The 27,391-nt window shown below is 37.3% G+C and overlaps 1 protein-coding gene across 2 annotated transcripts in view; it reads right to left on the minus strand.

Annotated features, from left to right (window-relative positions):
• The window catches only part of Ccdc178 (coiled-coil domain containing 178), a 384,989-nt gene that overhangs the window by 339,762 nt on the left and 17,836 nt on the right, over positions 1–27,391 (minus strand). For both annotated transcript variants that reach the window (XM_085833416.1, XM_085833415.1), the window contains exons 4-7: positions 24,629–24,712; positions 21,164–21,223; positions 19,660–19,749; positions 3,035–3,174 (exon numbers count right to left, since the gene is read on the minus strand). In XM_085833416.1, the coding sequence (XP_085689542.1) occupies positions 3,035–3,174; positions 19,660–19,749; positions 21,164–21,223; positions 24,629–24,689 (351 nt within the window). In that variant the 5' untranslated portion in view covers positions 24,690–24,712. The remainder of the gene's footprint in view (positions 1–3,034; positions 3,175–19,659; positions 19,750–21,163; positions 21,224–24,628; positions 24,713–27,391) is intronic.

Below are 27,391 nucleotides of genomic sequence, written 5' to 3' on the forward strand. Positions count from 1 at the left end.
TTCCAGGCCAGGTAAGGAGTACATAATATGAGATTCTGCATTAAAACATAAACAAAATAAAAGTAGTCTTTATTTCAAATGGGTACAGTAGTGATTGAAAAAAATAAGGACAATGAAGAGTGGGAGATGAGAAGACATAACTGAAAGAAAGAAGTCTTACAGAAGAAAGGATGAGGACCATCAAGGATGTGGCCAGAGCTGGAAGAGAAAACCATCTACAGTATAAGAGCAGATATTTGTGATATTCAATGATGTATTTGGGTGATATAACAAGAGTTTGAGGCATTTTGTTACAACTTTCATTGGAATGAGTTAATTGATGATGAAAGGCAAAGAAGAAGTTTTGAGCAAAGAGCTGGAATTACCACCATAGATTACTACAGGAAGTTCTGATGGACAATGAAAATAGAAAGTAACCTTAAAGACACCACAGGGGTTGATTTTTGTCACCGTGGAATGCCATATTATAAAGTGGACTATTCTAGAATGTTTTCCCACATTATTGAGGATTTCAACTGTAGATGTGGAAATCAGAGTCACCAAAGAGATTTTCAGTTGGTATTTGATCATTTCAGAAGGATAGTAGAATAGAAAGATCCATAGAAGCATATAAAGCATTTGGTGTGGATTTTAAGAGATGGATGAAGGCAAATGCCAATGATAGAAAGGAAACAATAGCTGTGTCAGATTTTGAAGGTCCGTAGATTATAAAATAAATGTAACCATAGATTGAGAGAACTCAAAGCTTCATTGAGTTCATAGAGAATCGGTCAATAAATGTGAGGTTTCAGAGTTAAAAACATCATTAATGATGCTAATTTTTTCCAGGTAGAATTGGAAGCACCTTCACATTCATGCTTTGTAACCTTTTTGTTGGCCACTTGCCAGGGACAGATGTCACTGCCCAGCGTGGAGGGATGTGGGTAGCCCCCAGACACACTTGGCCACAGGCGGACTCTGCACCGACTATGTGATCTTAAGGAACATAGACCTCTGAGGTCATTTTCCTCACCTGTACTTGAGTTTCTATCTTGGAAGGTTAAGATAAGGATTGATGAGATCACAGAAAGTGATTAATACAAAATATGGACAATTTTATATCACTCTATTATCAGCTTATTGGTAAGAATATTAATATTCACTTTGAACAGCATTATCTTAATATTTTCAGATGTTTCCTATATATTTTTGTAACATTTTAATCATTGTAGCAGCTTAAAGATTTATATTAAACAAAGAGAAAAATTTAGAAAAATTTAGACTCAGTTCATTCTAAATTAAGTAATACTGTAACTTAGGCATGCCAGGACAGAAATGTAGAAGGAAAAAGGAATTGTAGATTTTTATGGAAAATTATCCAGGAATTTTTTTCTATAATTTGCCATGAATTCTGCTCTGTGGAGAAATAAAATATACAGAAAACATAACCAAATATCCATTCTGAAGCTATTTCTTTCCAAGGTCATAAGGCTTGAACTTAAAATGCCTCTGATGGGCTCAATATGTATAGCTAATGGTACCATTGGAACCTGAGAATTCCCTGAAGTAAGTAGACCGTGGTGTCTGTTCTATTGGGCCTGTGTTTCCTAGTTTGCCTGCCAAGATGTGAAGAGGTTATATGTGCACCTAGCTGCTTTCTCCTATCACGGTGGTACTCCCTAATGGATGTCTTGCCTACCCTGCCATCATGAAGTGTATCCTTTAAACTGTGAGCCAAAGTAAATCCTCTAGGTGACGTTTTTGGTTAGTATCATGTCACATAATGGCAACAAATAATATTCCAGTTGAACAAGAATCCAAATTATTTAAACTATATTTTACCTTGTGTCACTTCACAAGAACACTCAGTAGAAATCCTATGTGTTTAAGAGACATGATACAGCAAAATATTTGGTATGCTTTCCATTAAGATTACAATAAATAGTAACTATCATAATGGTTTGTCAAGGCATCTACAGATATGATTTTACCATTTTAAGTTTTATGGATAATTGAGAATTAGTGTCTATGGAAGGGGAAGCATCTATTAATAAATATCTTTCTGTTCTATTTCTTTATATGATTCCAGACCTAGAAATCTGATTGCCATGTGATCTGCAATTGTACTAATGTATATTCTGATTTGCAGGTGTATAGGTAAAAGAGATGATGCCATGCAATATTGAACAATAATATTCAAAAATAATGCATATAATTATTTGTTGTAATAGCTCATGTGTGTGCTCTGGGATTCTTCCTATTCTGACACTCTAACATGCTGTCAGGGTCTCCTCACACCCTCCTAAGGTCATACAACATATCTCTTCAAAGCCTGTGATCTTGACCATCGAACCAATGCCTCTCAAAAAAAGATGACTTCCTAGAGCAGAACATTCTCTAGGTCAGATCCAGGAACCAAAATAAAAAAATCCAGAAAAGTCATATGTGTAGGAAGTCCATTCCTCTGCCTAAACAAGTATGTTAGTTTTTCAGAATGTCATCTTAGTAACAACTAAGAGAAGTTGGTCAATTTTCAATAAGTCATTACTAAATGAAATGATCGCAAGTTGCTGAGAGTTTGGTATGGAATTCTTTTTATAACAACAAAAGCAGAATTTGACAGGTTAACATGACCAAGAAAGCATCATTATATATTCATCAACAGACCTAGTACATTTATCTATTAAAGAAATACTCATTTAAAAGGGCATACTGTCCTTTTAGACTACAAATTTACTTATCATTTCATCCTTGTTGTGACTCCCTACTCTCCAGTGTGAATTCTATTTGTCTTTTAGTCAGGTTGGCTGATGGAAATGACAAATTAGCATGATTGTTTATGTTAAAGAACAAACAGACAGGAAAAAACTATTTAATAAGGTTATTGGAGTGAGACTATGGAGTAAGACTGTTAAAAACATGTCTAGACAATCAAAATAATCCTCTAAGCTACAATTCTGAATTTTATAGAAATTATCAAAATAATTCCCCATTGTCCTTAAATAACAACCCCTTAATATGTGTATAATTTATCCCCCAAATTTAAATCACTTACTTGTGTCAAATGCTCCTGTATTTTAGATTCCACATCTTCGATGTGGGAAATCATTTTGTTTACACATGGTTTAGGGATATTTACCAAAGTACAACTATGTCGCCGACTTGGGTAGCTGAAGTAGATGGCTTTATTCACGTCTAAAACATTGCAGACATTGGGAGAAGTCAGGGATAGGTACAGTGAAGCACACTATGATGTTCAGGACATATGAAATGTTCTTCTACAGTTGTCTTAGTACTTTAAATTATCTAATAGATATGCTAACTTTAAAAGTTCAAATAAAATAATCCCTTACATCTGATAGACACCCTGCTCTATTCCCCTCTCCAGCCTCTCTCCCACACAATTACCTTCCTCCATCCACCTCTTATATCTATTTTGCTTCCCCTTCTGAGAAATATTCAATCATTCACCCTTGGGTCATCTTTGTTATTTGACTTTTTTGGCTATGTTAATTAAAGTGTGGTTGCCCTGTAATTTATGGCTGATATCTAGTTATAAGTGACTACATACCATGCATGTCCTTTTAGGACTGGGTTTCATTACTTAGGATGATATTTTTGAGTTCTACCTATGCTTGCAAAATTAATGATGCCCTTGTTTTTAATGGGTGAGTCATATTCCATTGTGTAAATGAACCACATTTTCTTTATTCATTCTTCAGTTGAGGGACAGCTGGATTGTTTCTAGATTGTAGCTATTACAAATAAAGCTGCTATGAGCATAGTTGAGCAAGTTTCCTTGAGGAATGCTGAGGTATCTTTTTGGGTATATGGCCAGGAGTGGTATAGCTGGGTCATGAGGTAGAACAATTCTCAAGTTTCTAAGAAACTGCCAAAATGATTTCCAATGTGGCTATACAGTTTGCACTCCAATCAGCAGTGGAGGAGTATTTTCCTTGCTCCATATCTTCTCTAGCATGAGTTGTTCCTTGAGTTTTTCATCTTAGTCATTTTGATGAGTATAAGACCTAGAATCTCAGAGTCATTTTGATTTACATTTCTCTGATGACTAAGGATGTTGAATATTTCCTTAGGTGCTTCTTGAACATTCTAATTTTCTCTGCTGAGAATTCTGTCTAGCTCTGTACTTCATTCTTTAATTGGATTATTTAGGTTATTAGTCAATCTTCTTGAGTTCTTTATAAATTTTGTGTATTCGCCCTGTGTCAGATATAGGGTCAGTGAAGATCTTTTTCCAATCTACAGTCTGTCATTTTGTCCTAACAATGGCATCCTTTAACTTATAGAAGTATTTCAGTCTCATGAGGTCCCATTTATTAATTGTTGTTCTTAGTGATGTGCCATTGATGCTTTATTCAAGAAGTTGCCTCTTGTACCAATGAGTTCAAAGTAGGGAGATCAGGGCAGAGAGAAGGAAAATCAGTGAGGGTGGGAGATGGGGTGGGCAATCTCTTGAAGGAGCCAGAGACCTGGAATGTGGGGAGAGGCCCCAGTGTGTCTATGGGACAACTGTAGTTGAGACTCTTAACAGTGGTATATATGGATCTGGAAGGGGCTACTTTCTGTAGTCAGGCAGCACTCCCAGTGGAGGAATAAGGACAGAAACCTACCAACAAAACATTCAGTCTAAAATATGTTCTGCCTACAAGATATGTAGAGTTAAAAATAGAGCAGAGACAGAGGGAATGACCAACCAGTGACTGCTCCAAATTAAGACCCGTCCCTCACACTATTAATGATACTCTAATATACTTGCAGACAGGAACCTAGCATATCTGTACTCTGTATGTCTCCATCCAACAGCCAGTAGAAAGATATGCAGCAAAACACAGCCAAACATTAGATAGAGCTTGGATATCTTTGGAAGAGTTAGGGAATGGATTGAAGGATAAGAAGAGAACACAGACTCTACCAGAACACCAACAGAGTCAATTAACCTGGAACCTTGGTCATTCCCAGAGTCTGAATCAACAACCAAAGAGTGAGCACGTGCTGGACCTAGGCCCTTTGTACATATGTAGTTGATTAGCAGTTTGGTCCCAAACAACAGGAGCAAAGCTGTCTGGACCTGTTGTCTACCTGCCTGCCTGCCTGCCTGCCTGCCTGCCTGCCTGCCTGCCTGCCTGCCTGCCTGTGGACCCTGTTCACCTAAATGGACTGTTTTGTCTGGCTTCAGTGGGAGAGGATACCCTACTCCTACAACTATCTGATGTGCAGGAGGATGGACTTCTCTTTTTCAAAGGAGAAAGAGAGGGAGGAATGGGAGAAGGTTCTGCTTAAGTGGATACTGGGAGGAAGGGGAGCTGATATTAAGATGTAAAATAAATAAATAAATAAATAAATAAATAAATAAATAAATAAATAAATAAATAAACTTAGTAGATACTATAACAAGTAGAGGTAACCCAGATAAACCCAAATGGAATGAGGAGATGGCTCAGCAACATGAGCATGTAGATATCCTGAAGCTATGCAAGTGGTTGATAAGTGTGACAGCTTTCTGGAAGCCCAGCTCAATGAAGACAGGGTTGGGGGATCTAAAGAAGCAAGCTCACTAACTAGACCAGTTAGAAATGTAAGATCTGGGTTCAGGGAGAAACCCAGCCTCAAGAAACAAGGCAGAGAATGAGCAAAGAAGACATCTAGTATCAATCACGGCCCTCTACCCTTGTTTGTACACATGCACATGAGCACATATAAACACATGCACGAAAGAATTTAATGCAATCCATAGCACTGTGAACTAAACATTAAAATAGGAAATTTAAAACAACAGACAAAACAATTTATTAACTAGAAAATCACTCCCAAATCACTTTTTAGTAATTAACATAAAACACATATTTAATTATCCCTTAACGAAGATATCACATCTTTGCATGTAATTAATGCCCCACCCCAAATACTGAAGAACTCATTCCTGAAAACCAGTGTGAGCTGCTCCTGTGGGAAAAACAAAACAAAACAAACAGCAAAACAGAAACAAAAACAAAAACAAAAAACAAAAAACAAAAAAACAAAAAACAACAAACAAAAAACAACAAACAAAACAAAACAAAAGCAGGTCACTTTCCTCATTGAAACCTCATTTTCTAGTTTCCGTTTCTGAAAGCTGGAATCTTGTATAAAGAGTGATTGATGTTCCCACTGCATCATTAAGGCTTGCTCATCATAAAACCCACTCATCCTTATGCACCTCAGTGATTCGAAGCCTGCCATGCTCCAGGAGGACTGGAGGTTGCAGAAGGGCAGAGAAGAAGCTCAGGAAACTCCACCAAAGTGCTGACTTGAAGGGCTGTCACTCTGAGGAATCCAAAAGGTACATGCCAATAACAACCACTAGTCTAGCACAGGAGACAAAGCACTTGTAGTTTCAATGAGAGCAGTATGATACCCCCATCTCAGTTCTCCTTGGAGAACAAGGAAGTGATGCCAACGCTGTTGCCTTTTGTTTTACTGTTGCAGGATGAAGCTATTCACTAGTCTCAATTTTTTTGCCTCATCTGCAGCCTTTAAAATCTTAGTATTGCATTCATTTAAAGCATACAAAAGAGTAGGTTTCATTGTGACTTTTCATGTATTAAATTCATATTCACTCCTTTCTTACCCTCTCTTGTCCTTTTTATCTCCCTGATTGGTTGTCTTCCTCCTTAGTGTGCGCACATGTGCACACACACACACACAAATCTAGATTATGTATATTTGAGGAACTGTATATTGATATTTTAAATATCTTAATGAAATCATATCCTCTTCCATGAGCTCATTCTCCATAAAATGATCTATCTGTTTATTCACACCTAAGTGTTCATTGTTTATGTGTGTATATTGGCAGTTTTATAACTCACATTGGTTAACATTTTTGAGCATAGAAAGTGTATTTCAGACATGAAGCCAGGTGAAGCACTTCCTGTACCATGTTTTATTTAATATGTACACCCAACTTATGACATCAGGTTGCTGTCCTGACTTCATAGATGATTCAGGCTTAGAGATGATTCTCAGTGTCAGTGCAGAGAGCTCATGGGTGGGAGAGCTGAGTTTGAACCACTTATTTGTTGCCTATAAACTATACTATGAGGACTACTTTAATACATTTAAATTATAGTAATAAAAGTGGAACAATCCTAAATTATATTTTTCTGCACATTTCAAACATCTTATATACTGCTTGCTTTTGAATATTTGGATGTTCTTTCATAATTTATTAGGGTCACTAATTTGGTGTGTTTTAGTTGGCTTTGAGCATACCCTGAACATATATTACTCTCTGTGTTCATTTTGAGTGTGGCATTGTTTCCTTTTTAATTCATATACAGACACATATGTTCATCTCTGTGGATAGTCAAAGGACCAAATAACAAGCCGATACTAATTTAAGAGGACATATTGATCATCTATCTAAACATCTTGTTAAAGATATGTTGTCCTTTGTAGAATTAGGGTTTGATAGGCAGCAAGCAGGCAGTTGCTATTGTAGTCAAAACACTTGCTTTGCTTCATTCAGTGCCAGGCAAATAAAGATCAGAGTGACTCATTCCGAAAACTTCTTGACTGCCATGCTTAGCCTCATTTTGTGAATGCTAATCAATTTCTATAATGTTCTGATGAAGTGGAATTAAGATTTCAATGTAGTGAAGTAAGGGAAATGAAACAGTATGGCCTGAAATCTGGATAATCTATGGTGTCATATGTAGGATAGAATAGGAGGCCCAGAATTCAAAGGTACTTATGGATGTTTTAAACTAATGTTTGCATGGTGGACTTTAATACTCTTCATTTCCTTTTTATTGTCTAGTGCTTAAGAGGCATTGCAATCTAAGGGTCTCTGGACTACATGCACGCATCTGTTTTCTCTGCCTGTGCATTTGTTCAAAATACAACCAGTTTCCATATATAGGCTCTCTCAATGGCACATTAAGTGGTCTTGTCAGATTTTTCCATCTAACATTCCTAAGTAAGATGAATTAATAACCTTAGTCCAGTATAAACTGATGTATCTCCATCTTCTGCAGACTCTGGGAGAAGTAGTCAAGATACTTAGGAGGTGAACTCAGGCCAGGGTCGCACTGACTAAGAAATGGCCCCAACCCCTTTTGTCTGTCTTTATTAAGGTATGATTTTGCTATAAATTCTATTGTACATCAAACTGATGGCGACCCTCCAGCCTCAACTTCCTAAGTATAATTATAGACACACCCACCATGCCTGGCTCCTAACTCCATTTTTGTTGCTCAGATGCATTGGCCAAAGAATGAGATTTTTTCCTGTCTATAAATGAGAGTGAGGTTGTCTGGTCCTCTGCAACAGGAAGGTTCCATCTGAGACCTCACTTGGGCAAATGGAACCAAGTTTGTTCTACAGACACCTCTTCATGCTCTGTAAATTTAATTTAAAAATTCATCACACTCTTGATAATAGATAATTCAACATTTTATGACTACTTCCCAGCTGCTTGGAAAATGTGTTTCCTTTGTGTCCATCACATTGATCATTCTCTTATTCTTTTTTTTTTTTTATCTCAATACTCTTTGGGAAAATGTAGCTTAGCATCTTTTCAGAGTGTCACATTTCTTTGGACCATCCAGAGGCTACCCCACCTGGGGATCCATCCCATAATCAGCCACCAAACGCAGACACTATTGCACATTCCAGCAAGAGTTTGCTGAAAGGACCCTGATATAGCTGTCTCCTGTGAGGCTATACCAATGCCTGGCAAACACAGAAGTGGAGGTGGGTGGGGAAATGCAGGCTGGTCTCCAGTCAAGCTGAGGCCTGAACCCTGACCTCATAATTCACCTACATGACATGGTAGGCATTCCCTCATGCTCCTGGAACTCCGGCCCCTGCCTAAGGTACCACCTCCCACAGCCCCCAAAAGAGAAGCATGGTCAATAGTCATGTAAACAATGGCCCAAGCTTCTGACCTTCAGATTAAACTCCTCCACAGTTACCTAGCATCAGTGAAGACCATAAAAAGGAGTGCTCAGCCCGCATTTCACTCTCTTATTCCTTTGTCTTCTCACCTCTCTCTTTTCTTCTCTCACTTTTCTCTCCTCTTTACTTTCTCCTTGTCTTCTTTTTTCCACTCTTCTCTCTCTCTCTCTCTCTCTCTCTCTCTCTCTCTCTCTCTCTCTCTCTCTCTCTCTCTCTCTCTCTCTCTCTCCCTCTCCCTCTCCCTCTCCCTCTTTCCCTCTCTCCCTCCTTTCTACCTTCTCTCTTTCCCCTGCATTTCTTTTTTTTTCTTTTTTTTTGATTTTTAATATTTTTATTACATATTTTCCTCAATTACATTTCCAATGCTATCCCAAAAGTCCCCCATAGCACCCCCCACTTCCCTACCCACCCATTCCCATTCTTTTGGCCCTGGCATTCCCCTATATTGGGGCATATAAAGTTTGCAAGTCCAATGGGCCTCTCTTTCCATTGATGGCCGACTAGGCCATCTTTCGATACATATGCAGCTAGAGACAAGAGCTCCGGGGTTCTGGTTAGTACATCATGTTGTTCCAACAATAGGGTTGCAGATCCCTTTAGCTCCTTGGGTACTTTCTCTAGCTTCTCCATTGGGAGCCCTGTGATACATCCAATAGCTGACTGTGAACATCCACTCCTGTGTTTGCTAGGCCCCGGCATTGTCTCACAAGAGACAGCTATATTTGGGTCCTTTCAGCAAAATCTTGCTAGTGTATGCAATGGTGTCAGTGTTTAGAAGCTGATTATGGGATGGATCCCTGGAAACGGCAGTCTCTAAATGGTCCATCCTTTCATCACAGCTACGAACTTTGTCTCTGTAACTCCTTCCCTGTGTGTTTTGTTCCAAATTCTAAGAAGGTGCACAGTGTCCACACTTTGGTCTTCATTCTTCTTGAGTTTCATGCGTTTAGCAAATTGTATCTTATATCTTGGGTATCCTAAGTTTTGGGCTAATATCCACTTATCAGTGAATACATATTGTGTGAGTTCTTTTGTGATTGTGTTACTTCACTCAAGATGATACCCTCCAGGTCCATCCATTTGGCTAGGAATTTCATAAATTCATTCTTTTTAATAGCTGAGTAGTACTCCATTGTGTAAATGTACCATAATTTCTGTATCCATTCCTCTGTTGAGGGACATCTGGGTTCTTTCCAGGTTCTGGCTATTATAAATAGGGCTACTATGAACATAGTGGAGCATGTGTCCTTTTTACCGGTTGGGACATCTTCGGGATATATGCCCAGGAGAGGTATTGCTGGATCCTCCGGTAGTACTATGTCCAATTTTCTGAGGAACCGCCAGACTGATTTCCAGAGTGGTTGTACAAGCTTGCAATCCCACCAACAATGGAGGAGTGTTCCTCTTTCTCCACATCCTCGCCAGCATCTGCTGTCACCTGAATTTTTGATCTTAGCCATTCTGACTGGTGTGAGGTGGAATCTCAGGGTTGTTTTGATTTGCATTTCCCTGATGATTAAGGATGTTGAACACTTTTTCAGGTGTTTCTCTGCCATTCGGTATTCCTCAGGTGAGAATTCTTTGTTCAGTTCTGAGCCCCAATTTTTAATGGGGTTATTTGACTTTCTGGAGTCCACCTTCTTGAGTTCTTTATATATATTGGATATTAGTCCCTTATCTGATTTAGGATAGGTGAAGATCCTTTCCCAATCTGTTGGCGGTTTTTTTGTCTTATTGACGGTGTCTTTTGCCTTGCAGAAGCTTTGTAGTTTCATGAGGTCAAACTTGTCAATTCTCGATCTTACAGCACAAGCCATTACTGTTCTATTCAGGAATTTTTCCCCTGTGCCCATATCTTCAAGGCTTTTTCCCACTTTCTCCTCTATAAGTTTCAGTGTCTCTGGTTTTATCTGAAGTTCCTTGATCCACTTAGACTTGACCTTAGTACAAGGAGATAGGAATGGATCGATTCGCAATCTTCTACATGTTAACAACCAGTTGTGCCAGCACCATTTGTTGAAAATGCTGTCTTTCTTCCACTGGATATTTTTAGCTCCCTTGTAGAAGATCAAGTGACCATAGGTGTGTGGCTTCATTTCTGGGTCTTCAATTCTATTCCATTGGTCTATTTGTCTGTCACTATACCAGTACCATGCAATTTTTATCACAATTGCTCTGCAGTAGAGCTTTAGGTCCGGCATGGTGATTCCACCAGAGGTTCTTTTATCCTTGAGAAGAGTTTTTGCTATCCTAGGTTTTTTGTTATTCCAGATGAATTTGCAGATTGCACTTTCTAATTTGTTGAAGAATTTAGTTGGAATTTTGATGGGGATTGCATTGAATCTGTAGATTGCTTTTGGCAAGATAGCCATTTTTACAATGTTGATCCTGCCAATCCATGAGCATGGGAGATCTTTCCATCTTCTGAGATCTTCTATAATTTCTTTCTTCAGAGACTTGAAGTTTTTATTATACAGATCTTTCATTTCCTTAGTTAGAGTCACGCCAAGATATTTTATATTATTTGTGACTATTGAGAAGGGTGTTGTTTCCCTAATTTCTTTCTCAGCCTGTTTATTCTTTGTGTAGAGAAAGGCCATTGATTTGTTTGAGTTAATTTTATATCCAGCTATTTCACCGAAGCTGTTTATCAGGCTTAGGATTTCTCTGGTGGAATTTTTAGGGTAACTTATATATACTATCATATCATCTGCAAAAAGTGATATTTTGACTTCATCTTTTCCAATTTGTATCCCTTTGATCTCCTTTTGTTGTCAAATTGCTCTGGCTAGGACTTCAAGTATAATGTTGAATAGGTATGGAGAAAGTGGACAGCCTTGTCTAGTCCCTGATTTTAGAGGGATTGCTTCAAGCTTCTCACCATTTACTTTGATGTTGGCTACTGGTTTGCTGTAGATTGCTTTTATCATGTTGAGGTATGGGCCTTGAATTCCTGATCTTTCCAAGACTTTTATCATGAATGGGTGTTGGATCTTGTCAAATGCTTTTTCCACATCTAATGAGATGACCATGTGGTTTTTGTCTTTGAGTTTGTTTATATAGTGGATTACGTTGATGGATTTCCGTATATTGAACCATCCCTGCATCCCTGGGATGAAACCTACTTGGTCAGGATGGATGATTGTTTTGATGTGTTCTTGGATTCGGTTAGCAAGAACTTTATTGAGGATTTTTGCATCAATATTCATAAGGGATATTGGTCTGAAGTTTTCTATCTTTGTTGGGTCTTTTTGTGGTTTAGGTATCAGAGTAATTGTGGCTTCATAGAATGAGTTGGGTAGAGTAGCTTCTGTTTCTATTTTGTGGAATAGTTTGTGAAGAACTGGGATTAGATCTGCTTTGAAGGTCTGATAGAACTCTGCACTAAACCCATCTGGTCCTGGGCTTTTTTTAGTTGGGAGACTATTAATGACTGCTTCTATTTCTTTGGGGGATATAGGGCTGTTTAGATCATTAACCTGATCTTGATTCAACTTTGGTACCTGGTATCTGTCTAGGAACTTCTCCATTTCATCCAGGTTCTCCAGTTTTGTTGAGTATAGCCTTTGGTAGAAGGATCTGATGGTGTTTTGGATATCTTCAGGATCTGTTGTTATGTCTCCTTTTTCATTTCTGATTTTGTTAATTAGGATGCTTTTCCTGTGCCCTCTAGTGAGTCTGGCTAAGGGTTTATCTATCTTGTTGATTTTCTCAAAGAACCAGCTCCTTGATTGGTTGATTCTTTGAATAGTTTTTCTTGTTTCCACTTGGTTGATTTCACCCCTTAGTTTGATTATTTCCTGCCATCTACTCCTCTTGGGTGAATTTGCTTCCTTTTGTTCTAGTGCTTTTAGGTGTGTTGTCAAGCTGCTAATGTGTGCTCTCTCAAGTTTCCTTTTGGAGGCACTCAGAGCTATGAGTTTTCCTCTTAGAAATGCTTTCATTGCATCCCATAAGTTTGGGTATGTTGTGGCTTCATTTTCATTGAACTCTAAAAAGTCCTTAATTTCTTTCTTTATTCCTTCCTTGACCAAGGTATCATTGAGAAGAGTGTTGTTCAGTTTCCACGTGAAGGTTGGCTTTCTATTATTTATTTTGTTATTGAAGATCAACTTTAGTCCATGGTGATCTGATAGGATGCATGGGACAATTTCAATATTTTTGTATCTGTTGAGGCCTGTTTTGTGACCAATTATGTGGTCAATTTTGGAGAAGGTGCCATGAGGTGCTGAGAAGAAGGTATATCCTTTTGTTTTAGGATAGAATGTTCTGTAGATATCTGCCAGATCCATTTGATTCATAATTTCTCTTAGTTTCTCTGTGTCCCTGTTTAGTTTCTGTTTCCATGATCTGTCCATTGGTGAAAGTGGTGTGTTGAAGTCTCCCACTATTATTGTATGAGGTGCAATGTGTGCTTTGAGATTTACTAAAGTTTCTTTAATGAATGTGGCTGCCTTTGTATTTGGAGCATAGATATTCAGGATTGATATTTCCTCTTGGAGGATTTTACCTTTGATGAGTATTAAGTGTCCCTCCCTGTCTTTTTTAATGACTTTGGGTTGGAAGTCAATCTTATCAGATATTAGAATGGCTACTCCAGCTTGTTTCTTCATACCATTTGCTTGGAAAATTGTTTTCCAGCCTTTCATTCTGAGGTAGTGTCTATCTTTTTCTCTGAAATGAGTTTCCTGTAAGCAGCAAAATGTTGGGTCTTGTTTGTGTAGCCAGTTTGTTAGTCTATGTCTTTTTATCGGGGAGTTGAGTCCATTGATATTAAGAGATATTAAGGAAAAGTAATTGTTGTTTCCTGTTATTTTTGTTGTTAAAGTTGGCATTCTGTTCTTGTGGCTGTCTTCTTTTAGGTTTGTTGAGGGATTACCTTCTTGTTGTTTCTAGGGTGTGGTTCCTGTCCTTGTATTGGTTTTTTTCTGTTATTATCCTTTGAAGGGCTGGATTCGTGGAGAGATAATGTGTGAATTTGGTTTTGTCGTGGAATACTTTGGTTTCTCCATCTATGTTAATTGAGAGTTTGGCTGGGTATAGTAGCCTGGGCTGGAATTTGTATTCTTTTAGTGTCTGTATAACATCCGTCCAGGATCTTCTGGCTTTCATAGTCTCTGGTGAAAAATCTGGTGTAATTCTGATAGGCTTGCCTTTATATGTTACTTGGCCTTTTTCTCTTACTGCTTTTAGTATTCTATCTTTATTTAGAGCATTTGTTGTTCTGATTATTATGTGTCGGGAGGTATTTCTTTTCTGGTCCAATCTATTTGGAGTTCTGTAGGCTTCTTGTATGTTCATGGGCATCTCTTTCTTTAGATTTGGGAAGTTTTCTTCTATAATTTTGTTGAAGATGTTTGCTGGTCCTTTGAGTTGAAAATCTTCATTCTCATCCACTCCTATTATCCGTAGGTTTGGTCTTCTCATTGTGTCCTGTATTTCTTGGATGTTTTGAGTTAGGATCTTTTTGCATTTTACATTTTCCTTGATTGTTGTGCCGATGTTCTCTATGGAATCTTCTGCACCTGAGATTCTCTCTTCCATCTCTTGTATTCTGTTGCTGATGCTCGTATCTATGGTTCCAGATTTCTTTCCTAGGGTTTCTATCTCCAGTGTTGCCTCATTTTGGGTTTTCTTTATTGTGTCTACTTCCCTTTTTAGGTCTAGTATGGTTTTGTTCATTTCCATCATCTGTTTGGATGTGTTTTCCTGTTTTTCTTTAAGGACTTCTACCTGTTTTATTGTGTTATCCTATTTTTCTTTAAGGACTTCTACCTGTTTGATTGTGTTATCCTGTTTTTCTTTAAGGACTTGTAACTCTTTAGCCATGTTCTCCTGTAATTTTTTAAGTGAGTTATTAAAGTCCTTCTTGATGTCCTCTACCATCATCATGAGATATGCTTTTAGATCCATGTCTAGCTTTTCCAGTGTGTTGGGGTGCCCTGGACTGGGCAAAGTGGGGGTGCTGGGTTCTGATGATGGTGAGTGGTCTTGGTTTCTGTTAGTAAGATTATTACGTTTACCTTTCGCCATCTGGTAATCTCTGGGGTTAGTTGTTATCGTTGTCACTGTTTAAAGATTGGAGCAGAAGCTGTGTTCCACTCACCAGCAGTCCCAAAATCCTGTGGCGGGGGTCGTGGGTAGCTGGCGGGTGTCAGGCAACCCTGCGCTCTAGCTACCCTGGCGCTGATCTGGCCGGATGAGGCCTGTGGCCCTACTCAGGCAGGTTTCTGCTTCCCTAACTAATGCAGTCTCAGGTCCCGCGCAATTGGATTGGAGCAGAAGCTGTGTTCCACTCACCAGAAGTCTTAAGATCCTGTGGTGGGTGTTGTGGGTAGCTGGCGAGTGTCAGCCGACCCTGCGCCCTAGCTGCCCCGGTGCTTTTTCTCTCCCCTGTATTTCTATGATAAAGTTCTAAAACCATAGAGTCTCTGCTCTGCTCCTTCCGCTGTGCACTCTGGTCAGTGTTGGGAACTTCTTCCGTCTTCCCTCTCTCCCACAACCATGGTGGCTTTAGCAAAGTAACTCTGGGGGGAGGGCAGGCAGGGATGCCCCTTGATCACCCCCTTAAGAGTGGGATAGAGGAATGCCCACCAAGGGATGAGTGGATAGGATAGATAGCAGCCCTCCCTCACCTGACTGACCAGAGAATAGGGAAACTCTGGCGGGTGTGGACATCTTTTTCCTACCGTTCTTCCCTAGGGCCCCAGGGCCTCCCCCCCTTTTTTATTTTGTTCCCAACAGAGGCTCACAGTCATCTATAGGATGGAACACAGGGCCCCCAATGGAGGAGCTAGAGAAAATACTCAAGGAGCTAAGGGGTCTGCAAACCCTATAGGTGGAACGACAATATGAACTAACCAGTACCCCCCAGAGCTCATATCTCTATCTGCATATGTAGCAGAAGATGGCCTAGTTGGTTATCATTGGGAAGAGAGGTCCCTTGGTCTTGCAAACTTTATATGCCCCAGTACAGGGGAACGCCAGGGTCAAGAAGTGGGAGTGGGTGGGTAGAGGAGCAGGGCAGGGGAAGAGTATAGGGGACTTTTGGGATAGCATTTGAAATGTAAATGAAGAAAATATCTAATAAAAATTTGAAAAAAAAAAGAAAGAAAACACAGTGCTCTTGACTTTAAAAATAGCTTCTCTACAATATAAAGCCTTCATTGTAGACAGATCATCCATCCTCTATTGGGAATAAAGTCTCATATATGGAGAACAATTCAAACATCCTTTGCTGATGGCAGAGCCACATCTGCATAGAATTTTATCATACTGGGCTACATGGTTCTAGATGATAGAACTAACTGCCATATTACGAGAGCTGGAGCCAACTACGAACTCGGATACAATTTCCTTCCACATACAATGTCTCACTGTGGCCTATCCTGGTCCCTATAGGCTCTTTAAAATCTGAAGTTTCAAAACCAGTTTGTCTTCATTCAGGCAATCACAGCAGCTTTGCCTGACTATGTCTCCAGAGCATTTCCTCACAAATGAATTTATTGTCACTTGTGTCCTTTTACAAATGAACAGCACCAACAATATTCTCATGCCTGCTTCATCCCTTCTTCAAATTGTGACTTTAGTAAATGTGTTAGGATTCATCTCTTCCCCATGGGGAATTGCCGTTCTTTGGACATTGAATTGAGCTACTTATACTCTTACTTCCCTCTTTCAGAGACAAACAGGACACATTTAGCTCTTGCACATTTATCTGTTTCTCCATTTACCTTCCACATGAAAATATTACTAAATTTTATTTGCAGTGATCATTAAATACACACACACACACACACACACACACTTGTCAAAAGTCATTAACCTAGATGTGTAAAAGGAGCAGATTTTATAGTATTTAAATTTTATATTGATAAACAAGATTTTGAAAACCAATCACTACATGTATTCTAATGACAGAATTAAGTATTTGTACATTTTCTATCCTTTTAAATACACTCAACACTGTAAAATATTATAGACAACCATTCCTTGAAGTGGGACCAGTAAGAAGACAGCTCAGCGGGTAAAGGTGCTTGCCACTAAGCCTGATAACCTGAGTTTGCTTCTAGAGACACACATAGAGGAAGGAAAGCATCTGACCCCATCATGTTGTCCTACCTTCTCATGCATGTCGTGGTATTGATCAATAGCCTCCCCCATATTAAATAATTCATTGTAAAAAGGGGTGGAATATTCTCTCTAATAACTTTCCCTAATGTATTTTTTTTTATTTCTTCATAAAGAAGAATTTGAACTGACCAGTACCCCGGAGCTCTTGACTATAGCTGCATATGTATCAAAAGATGGCCTAGTCGGCCATCACTGGAAAGAGAGGCCCATTGGTCACACAAACTTTATATGCCCCAGTAGAGGGGAACGCCAGGGCCAAAAATGGGAATGGGTGGGTAGGGAAGTGTGGGGGGGGAGGGTATGGGGGACTTTTGGGAGAGCATTGGAAATGTAATTGAGGAAAATACGTAATAAAAAAAAAAGAAAGAAAGAAAATGAAAAAAAAAGAATTTGATAGAGATTAATGATCTTCTAAGAAAAAAGTTTTGCAGGTTTTCTTTGCCTGTCATCAGCCTGGATTTTACCAGGAAAGTCAGCTAGCAGTAGACATGAAGGCTCCAACTTCATTTGTAAAGTGTGTATCTATAAAATTACTTTTCTTCCTTCTACTCATAGCCAACATCTAAGATGACTGAATCACCTTTGAATTCACCCCTCCCCCCCCACACACACCTTTTTGAGAAAGGGCTGCATTATGTATCTCAAGCTGGACTTAAACTTACAGCAATCCACCAGCCTCAGCCTCAGTGCAAAGGTTCATGCCTGGCAAATTCCCTATTTGTCATTCAACTCCTTATGTCTATCTAGTCTGTCCCTATAAGGACTGGTCCAACAATAGGTCTTAAATTCCTTATAGATTTTATGGATCCTATACCTCCCTCTTGATATATATCAGATGTCTTTCACATTTAATAATCCTTTCAACTTTTCATTGATTCTTCCTAGGTCAATTACTTTGTAAGCCTTTATCGTGATAATAAGTAATGTTTCCATATTTTATTCCATAATTAAATTGTAATCTGCTCAAACATGGCATGAAATGGCTTTGGTCGTGTAACATCAGACAAGAAACAGAAATAAGCTTACATTCTTGAGCCTGAAACTCTAACTCTTTGACTGTGGCCTGGAAATTTGCTACTTTATCTGAACCAACTAACTTCTCATGTTTGAACTCACCCTATTCTATACTTACAATGATTTTGCCCCTGTATTCTGCTCTGTTCCTTTTAATAGGCATGTGTCCACTAATATTTCACTAAGCTCTTCTTATCTTTTAATGTTTATCTTAATGCCTAAAGACTAAATAAATTGGCCTTCTGGAAAACAGGGAGTTCCTTTTCATTAGTTGTATTTATTTATTGTCTGCTACCATGGGAGATTCTGCTAATAATCTCTTTAGCTGTCACTTCTGTCAAGGAGTAAAAGTATTGTGTATGCTCACATTTTTTTTTAGCATGCAAGATTTTAAAGCTCTTGCAAAAGCCATTTCTTAAATACCTTTGAACATTAATAAAAGTTGGATAGGCCAAGTATTCTTAGTTAATTGGTTCATAAATCATGTACTGTATATTTGGAAATTCTGTCTAAAACTAATATGGTTCTAAAACTTATTATATGCAATAAACTCAAAACCAAGATCATAAAACTATATTCAAGTTTTGTACTGGACTGGAAGAAATAAAAAGACCACAATGGTAACAAATTCACATTTTTATAAAGCTATAAATCCTCAGAGAAATTTTCCAACATCAACACTGAAATATATTCATCCTCTTACTTATTTTCACCTCTTCCCACACACAATACTAAAACCACTTTTAAAGTACAGAATCTTACTACTAGACAATATTTCAATTCTAGATTATGCAGACTTTTAAAGCTTCTTTCCAATTAACCGGAAAGGTGCCAGCATTATTGCAACACTAAAAGTTCACTCATTTCTGAAATTATGTAACAAATCATAAACAATCTGTGGTGTGATCTATCATTGCCATAGATTCTGCTTAGATCCAACATAATAACTCAAACACCAGGTCAATGCAGATGACAATTTATTGTAATCAAGCCACTACTTATCAGTCAGTACTGCAGAATAAACTTGGAAGCTAAACTGAAGGCAAAACAAACAAGCAAAACAACAACAACAACATAAAGCAAGGAGAAGTGGGTGGGATGTAGGACTGTCTATCCATATTTTGATATAAGAGTCAAGGAAGGCAGTTTCCACCAATCAGAAAAAAGGGGTGCAAACACGAACTTAGTTTGACCTTGCCAGCAAGATGGAGAAATTGTCCTTGATACGTCTGGACTAAAACATCTGTCTCCTTACAAGGGAAGCTACTCAGGCATTGGGAAGTTCTCAGATCCCCTCGATCTGAGACTTTGATCTTACTTTCCCCATATGATAACAGGACTCAAAACCAAAGTGGCAGTAGTTAGAAAAAGTTCCCAACAATGATGATTACTAGCTACTCATGAATGGCATAACATATTAAAATATTACATATTAATCATCTCCCATTCTATGTTAATACGAATACATAGTATTTATTTCTTAGTGAAATCACATAGCTGACATCACGAATTAGCAACTGAGTGACCACAACCTCAGACAGAACGTTCTCTAAATGGCTCATATTCAGGCCTCACCTTCTGTATTTGTTGATTTACTTTCATAAAGCCTTTTATCCTCATGTCTGGAAAAGAAGAATTCTGACAAGCCTTGCATTCTGGCATTTTCTTTAGAAAACAAAGAGCAAACATTTCAGTGTGCTGAAATATGCATATAATTCATATATAGTTTGAAGCAACTGACTCAATATGAAAGAAAATCTAAGAAGCTACATAGTAAAGCTGCTCTCCTTGAAAAGAACAACAGTACTATAAATACTAAGGGGCACAGTAGGAATTTCTTGGATGTTTTTTCTGTATTATAGAATTTGCTTAACTCCCTATAGAATGCATTCATCACAACAGGAAGTTGATAAAAAGAATTAATTAGCAACTGTGTAATGAGGAATCCAGTTCAAACCACAGCATTCACCAAAAGTAGCAAGTGTACTTTGGGTTATCTTTCTGATGGAAATACATATATTATTAATAAATAAATAAATATTGTTGAATGGAAATGTATATTCTACACAAAGATACTGTTATATTGGATCACCTTTGAAAAGAGAAAATGTAAAAAAGGGAATCTTGACTTGTTACTTTAGAATCTCCAAAAATTTAAAAATTCTTAAAGATAATATGTTGCTTGTTTGAAAGCACATTACAAATTTAAATTGATCTACAATATAAGCAACTACATCTCAAGTTTTTATTTATGAGAGTTAGATTGTCATCTCAGGACAATGCTATTTATTCGCAGAATGTAAGATAGAAAATACACTAATTCTAAGAAAAACAAATAGCAAAGAAAACTCTACTTTCCATGGTATAATACTAAGCATTGAAAAAGAACTAGTGATTTATCTCAGAATTAGTAAATCTGGAAACTATATTGAAGAAAGGAAACAATAGACAATACTGTGGGAATTTTATGATTTCAGTGCTAGGAAATTCAAATAAAGGTAAATCTAAGCCAGATATGGTACACAAGTATAATCAGAGCACTTGGGAAAGCTGGGGTATGTGAATCGCAAGCCCTAGACAAAGATGGACTACCATCAGCTATTTCACATTTCATATCAGAATCCATGCCCTTCAGAAATGGAGCATGGAAGTAGGTGAAGAAAGGTAGAAGGTGGAGGAAGGAAATTTTAGTAATAATGATTATTATAGTAACACTTTATATTAGTAAAATTAATATATTTTGTGTTATAAGGGGAAATTGAAAAATATATAGAAATGGAAAGATTTTAAGCCATCACTTATGTAAAGTATTTCCCACTATATGATATTTAATTCTATTCATTTTTGAAGAACACTCATATTGATATATCCACCTATTCTGCAAGTGCACATTAAATAATACAGCAAAGAAAAATATAAATTATATATATCATGCACTATAAGTAAAAATGATTTTTTAAAGAATTGACACACTCACTTATCAAACATTATAAACACAACTGTCTTCATTTACGATTTGTTAAAGACAACAAATAAATGTCAAAATGCTAACGATGGGAATTGCATGCATTTGTGATACCTGCAAGCATTAATGCCCTCGCTTTGTCTTTGAGCTCCTTTATTTGAAGACATGTTTTACCTATGGGACACAAGATAAAATTATGTATTAGTTTTATGTGCTAACTATAGTGCCATGTACCAATAGTAAAAGTGGAGAGTAGTTACACTGAAGAAAAAGGAAATCTAGGCTAAAGGTGAGGACAGCTGAGATTCATCATCATGGTCTATACTGAGAGGGCAGGAGTGCTGTGGCAGAGTAGTTCTGAGAAAGATGGCCAGGAAGTAAAGAAGAATTGACCTGCTGTAATGACCGTCTCCCCTTTTTCCTTTACCTCCATGTAGGTTCCTAGATTAGGAGATTGTGCTGCTCATATTGAGTGATGGTCTTCTTTTCTTTTTAGTAAATCTCTCAGGAAATGCCCTAAGAAACACTCAGAGATAGGCTTTACTTATCTCTCAGGAACTCTTCAAACAATGAAGCTGACAGCTAAGATCCATCATTATCTTTCAACACACAGTGTTTATGAAATTCTCAAAAAATAAAATTAAAAGAGAAAAATGTTCGCCATCATACTGAACCAATAAATATGTACAGCCAAACTGCCAACTGAGTCTGTAGGAATCTACAAATCCTATGAACTTTTCAGAACAATGAAAGAGTATTTCTGTCATTTCTCCCTTTGAGGGCAATGGGAAATAGTTATCATACAGCGAGTCAAAAATCACTAGAGATTTCAGCACAAATAGTGTCAAGTTAGTTTTGAATATGTTAACTTTTGAACTAATTGTACATCGTGTGAATGTTCAACAGGATAACGGACTTACATCGTTGTGCTCTGACAGGCACATTCCAGCTGCACTACTGTAAAAATGTGGTGTTAATCACAAATGCGGAAAACATATGCGTAGCAGGTATACCTTGTAAGTCTGAGGTTGTAATAAAATGTCCATTCCTCTATTAGGTGCTAAATAGATGTAAGGGAAAGGCAAGAAGAGCTTCCAGGCTAATGTCAGCATTGCTAATAATGTGGATCAAACTGACAGTTTCTAAGAGCAAAGAAATCCACTACTATATGAGCAATTAATATAATGGCAAGCTCTCAACAATACTAGTAATGACAGAAAATAACTGTTGCTATATATGTATATGCATGTGTATTTAAATATAAAAATAACAAAAGCTAGAATACAGTAAACTGTTTTATAATTATAACTGCACTCATATCACAGGCAGTGAATTCTCTCTGAATAATCAAATAAAATTTAACCATATGTTTTATAGAGAATATAAAATGATTCAGTAAGTTTAAAAAGGAGTGATGAGAGGATATATACTCAAAAATTAAATATGTGGAATATTATTTTAATATATGAGAACATAGAGTTGGTAATTTTTATAGTAGTATATAAAAGAAATATGTAAAATAAAATTACTGAAATACTATATAAAATAAAGTTATTGTGTTGATTAAAATGGTCCAATAAGATAAGAGTCAAGTTTGAGGGAGGAAAGGTAAACAAAAAAGGAACTACCAATTAAAAGGTAAATAAATGTGCTTCATATTATCGGGATGTTAGAGACAAGAATTAGAAGGATGTAGACTGGCACTCAGGCACATAATCTATTACACAGATATAATACATCATAACCAAAATATTTCAAAGCATCAAAGAATGACTCGGCATCCAATTGCATCTAACTGATTACAGTAGGTCTAAAAAGTCTATATTCTGGAAGTGGAGAGCAGAGTGAATCTTGGCAATACACATCTCACACATACTTTGAGAACATACTCTCTAGAAGAGTAGAGCTATGTCAGCAGGAGTCTTCTTATCTGGAAAGCTTATAGCAGACTATTTTTGACTGATAGAGTTGTAGTCATAAAAATCAAACAGAACAAAACAAAACAAAAACCATGGCCATGGCCTACTCACAGGGTATGATTTCCTGAAAACCATTATCATGATAACAAAGCCTACTTGATAGAAATCAACTGGAAAAGTTCCATTGACCCCATTCATTGTATCATTTTGGTTTTCTTTCTTTCTCTTTTTACTTGCAGGGCTGGAGGCCAAACTGAAGGCCTTCCACACACTGAGCAAGCTCTGCTATAGGTATACTCTCAGTTCAATGGCTTAAAAGTGTCTATATCTTCTAATAGCACTAAGGTAAGAACATCCTAGATGCAAGCTATAGTGTGAACATACCTCATACATATTTCCATTCTGTAGAATGAACATATAAAACATAATAAATAGAAATTCATGTCCATATTTTAATTAACATAGCTTTGATTGTACTGTGAAATACCATTTTGTATTTGGTAAAACTATAGCCCTGAATTTTAAAATGTTCTGTCTTGTAAAAACATACTTTGATTATAAAGTTAGAATTAATTGTATTATAAATTATTGTCCAAATAATTCATAAATAAGAGTCATATGAAAATACTGTTAGCATATACAAAATAACATATCTACAACAATTTGCCAAAGTTTGATAATTTCATCTGTTGTTTAATTCAACTGGGGACAGGGAATAATTATCCAATCTGTTGCATTTTTTGTTGTATAATTAGTATTTTGATTTGACCACAGCAGTTTCATTGTGACTGACAGAACATGAGAGAAAGATTTACTTGGGTTGTTAATAAAAATATTGTGTTGAGTACAGTGCCCAAACTGCCTTATACTATGTTCTTGTGATCACCACAAATAATGATAGGCCTTTTTAAGAGTTTAGTGCATAATTATGTTTGATATGACATTGTGAAACATGGCTTTACACCTAAAAAGTTAATGTTTTGGGTGAAATGTACAAGAGTGAGGATTGAGGCATGGTAAGTTCCTAAGGCTTAGCAAAGCAGAGACATCTCAAAACCTTGCTTAAAGGAGTTTGATGTTCTAGGCAATGGTTGAATGGTGTACACAGAAAACAGAGAGTTTAGGAATGATATGATGTCATCAGGATGGATGTTTGAGTCAGCTCTTCCTAGAACATGTCCATCAACAATTTCATTCCCTCCAAAAATCAATGGTATTGATATTATTTTGGTGGCCATGCAAGTCAAATAATGCAAATTGATGGATAATGCTAAAAAACATTTAACAAAATGTTAAGGACTTCAAAATATTCACTTAACCACTTAACTGCTGTCTGCTAGTAGGAAATACCACCATGGCCTCTCTCAAGCTTCTGGGGAGAGGTATAGATAGTTGATGGACAGGAGCCTGGAAGAGCTGACTCAAGCATACTATGGCACTGCTTGTATTGTGTTACAAAGTAGTAAGTGTCACAACACAAAAGAGAGAAGAAAAATTCAGACAATAGGAAATCATGAGCCAATGTTCTTGTCTGTGTCATTTCCCTTTCCTTACCACTGCAAGTTTTGGTTTTGTAAATTCCCAACTGTCTGTGCAATTGCCCTCTTCTATGAGTCACCAGGTTCTGTTTGTAAAGAAAAGGCAGTCCGGAGGAAGTTACCTGTATCAAGTGCGTCCTCATTGGTAGTAGGTTGAGCTGGATCTTTCTCGTTTTCTGGCATGATTTTTTACAGTATTTTAAAACCTAATTAAAAATAAAAGTGTTTTAATACTATGAATTAAATTTGGTCTGTATCTCACTAGTCAGCAGTTTAAAAAACTGGCAGTGTAAGAATGAAATTCTACTATTATTGAATATATTACAAGTCTATAAAATTAATAGAAAATTATGTTAAATTATAAGGAATTGGATCACCTGTCAAACAGGTATACAATCCCAGTGGTCAGCCCTAAACAAGTACTCATACATGCAACACTAAATGGATTCAGCAAATTGTATTTATATATCTCATATATAAGTAAAGAATCAGAAAGATAATAGTGGAAGCTTGACACATCTTACTAATAGAAAAACAAAGTGGAAACAAAAACCAAATATGCCCATCAGAGTTACTAAAATAAAACTCCAGCTTCTAGCTGAGATGTAGAGAAACTGGGTCACTAGTCTTTGTTGTCAGATTATGAAATAGTATAGCTATTCTGGAAAATAGTTTTGAAGTTCTTATTAATATTAGTAGCAAAGAACTTGCCAAACTGAATTGAAAATTGTGCTCTTGAACATTTACTCAAGAGAGAACAGACTTTTACTCACACATATAGCAGTCAAAACCTGCTTATCTGAACTATCCTCTAGAGACTAGACTGACATTATGAAATACAATCCAGGAAAAGAAAAGGAACTGGGTGGAACAGATTATTTAAGCTATTATGTAGGCAAATATTTGTATGAACCAAATTAAGAGGCTGAATTAATTAATAAAATTTGTAACAAATAACAAATTAATGATAGCCCAGACTAGAGATGAGTAATAGTTTATATGAAGGAATGGATCATACTGTCAAGGATGTTGTCTGTGTTGGGGATTACACAGAGCTTCACATCATTAATGTGTACACAAACATACACATAATGTCTATGAATATTACCAGTAAATATGAAATGCTATCTTGTTTCTATCAATATGGATTCTGCAGTGCTACTGCTATGCTAAAGTTATTATGTTAAGAAGACATTGAGAAAAATTAACAAATGGGACTTCATAAAATTGCAAAATTTCTGTAAGACAAATGACACTGTCAATAGAACATAATGGCTACCAACAGATTGTGAAAAGGTCTTTACCAACCCTACATCTGATAGAGAGCTAATACCTAATATATACAAAGAACACAAGAAGTTAGACTCCAGAGAATCAAATAACTCTATTAAACATTGGGGCACAGAGCTAAAAAGAATTCTCATCCAAGGAATTTCAAATGCCTGAGAAGCACCTAAAGAAACGTTCAACATCCTTAGTTTCAGAGAAATGCAAATTAAAAACAACCCTGAGATTCCACCTCACACCAGTCAGAGTGACTAAGATCAAAAACTGAGGTGACACCAGATGCTGGCAACAATGTGGAGAATGAGGAACACTCCTCCATTGCTGGTGGGATTGCAAGCTGGTACAACCACTCTTGAAATCAGTTTGGTGGTTCCTCAGAAAATTGGACATAGTACTACCTGGAGACCCAGCAATACCACTCCTGGGCATATACCCAGAAGATGCTCCAACATGTAACAAGGACGCATGTTCCATTATATTCATAGAAACCTTATTTATAATAGCCAGAAGCTGGAAAGAATCCAGGTGTCCTTCTACAGAGGAATGGATACAGAAAATGTGGTACATTTACACAATGGAGCACTACTCAGCTATTAAAATGATGAATTCATTAAGTTATTAGGCAAATGGATGGAACTACAAATTATCATCCTGAATGAGTTAACCCAATCACAAAAGAACACACATGGTATGCACTCATTGACAAGTGGATATTAACACATAAGTTCAGAATACCCAAGATATAATTCACAAATGACGTGAAGCTCAAAAAGAAGGAAGACCAAAGTGTGGATACTTTGGTTCTTTTTGGAAAGGGGATCAAAATACCCATGGAAGGAGATATAGAGACAAAGTTTGGAGCAGAACCTGAAGGAAAGGCCATCCTCCTGGGGATCTATCCCATCTACAGTTACCAAACCCAGACACTATCGTGGATGCCAACAAGTGTTTGATGACAGGAGCCTGATATAGCTGTCTCTTGAGAGACTCTGCCAATGCCTGGCAAATAAAGAAGTGGATTCTCACAGCCAACCATTGGACTGGACAGCCATTATTGGTCTCCAATGGAGGAACTAGAGAAAGGACCCAAGGAACTGAAGGGGTTTGCTGCCCCATAGGAGGAACAACGATATGAACCAACCAGTACAGCCAGAGGTCCCAGGGACTAAACCATCAACCAAAGAGTACACAAGGATGGACTCAAGGCTTCAGCCCTATATGTAGCAGAGGATGGCCTTGTGGGACATCAATGAGAGAAGAGGTCCTTGGTCTTGTGATGCTCAATGCCCCGGTGTAAGGGAATTCCAGGAGAAGGAAGCAGGAATGGGTGGGTTAGTGAGCAAGGGGTAGTGAGTAAGGGGAGGGCAAGGGGAATATGAGTGTTTTTGGAGGGGAAATGAGGAAAGGGAATAAAATTTGAAATGCAAATAAAGAAAATATCTAATTTTTAAAAAGAAGACATTGAGGTAGTCATTGGCAAAAGAACACAATTTTTGTATTCTTGTGCAATCTTCTGTGAATCCATAATTATTTGAAAATGAAGTACTTATTATAGAGTCATAAATGAAAAAGAAAAACCATTGAGTACTATAAAATTA

Source organism: Mus caroli, unplaced genomic scaffold (genome assembly GCF_978045245.1).
Source record: "Mus caroli unplaced genomic scaffold, Mus_caroli_1 scaffold_19, whole genome shotgun sequence".
Taxonomy (NCBI): domain Eukaryota; kingdom Metazoa; phylum Chordata; class Mammalia; order Rodentia; family Muridae; genus Mus; species Mus caroli.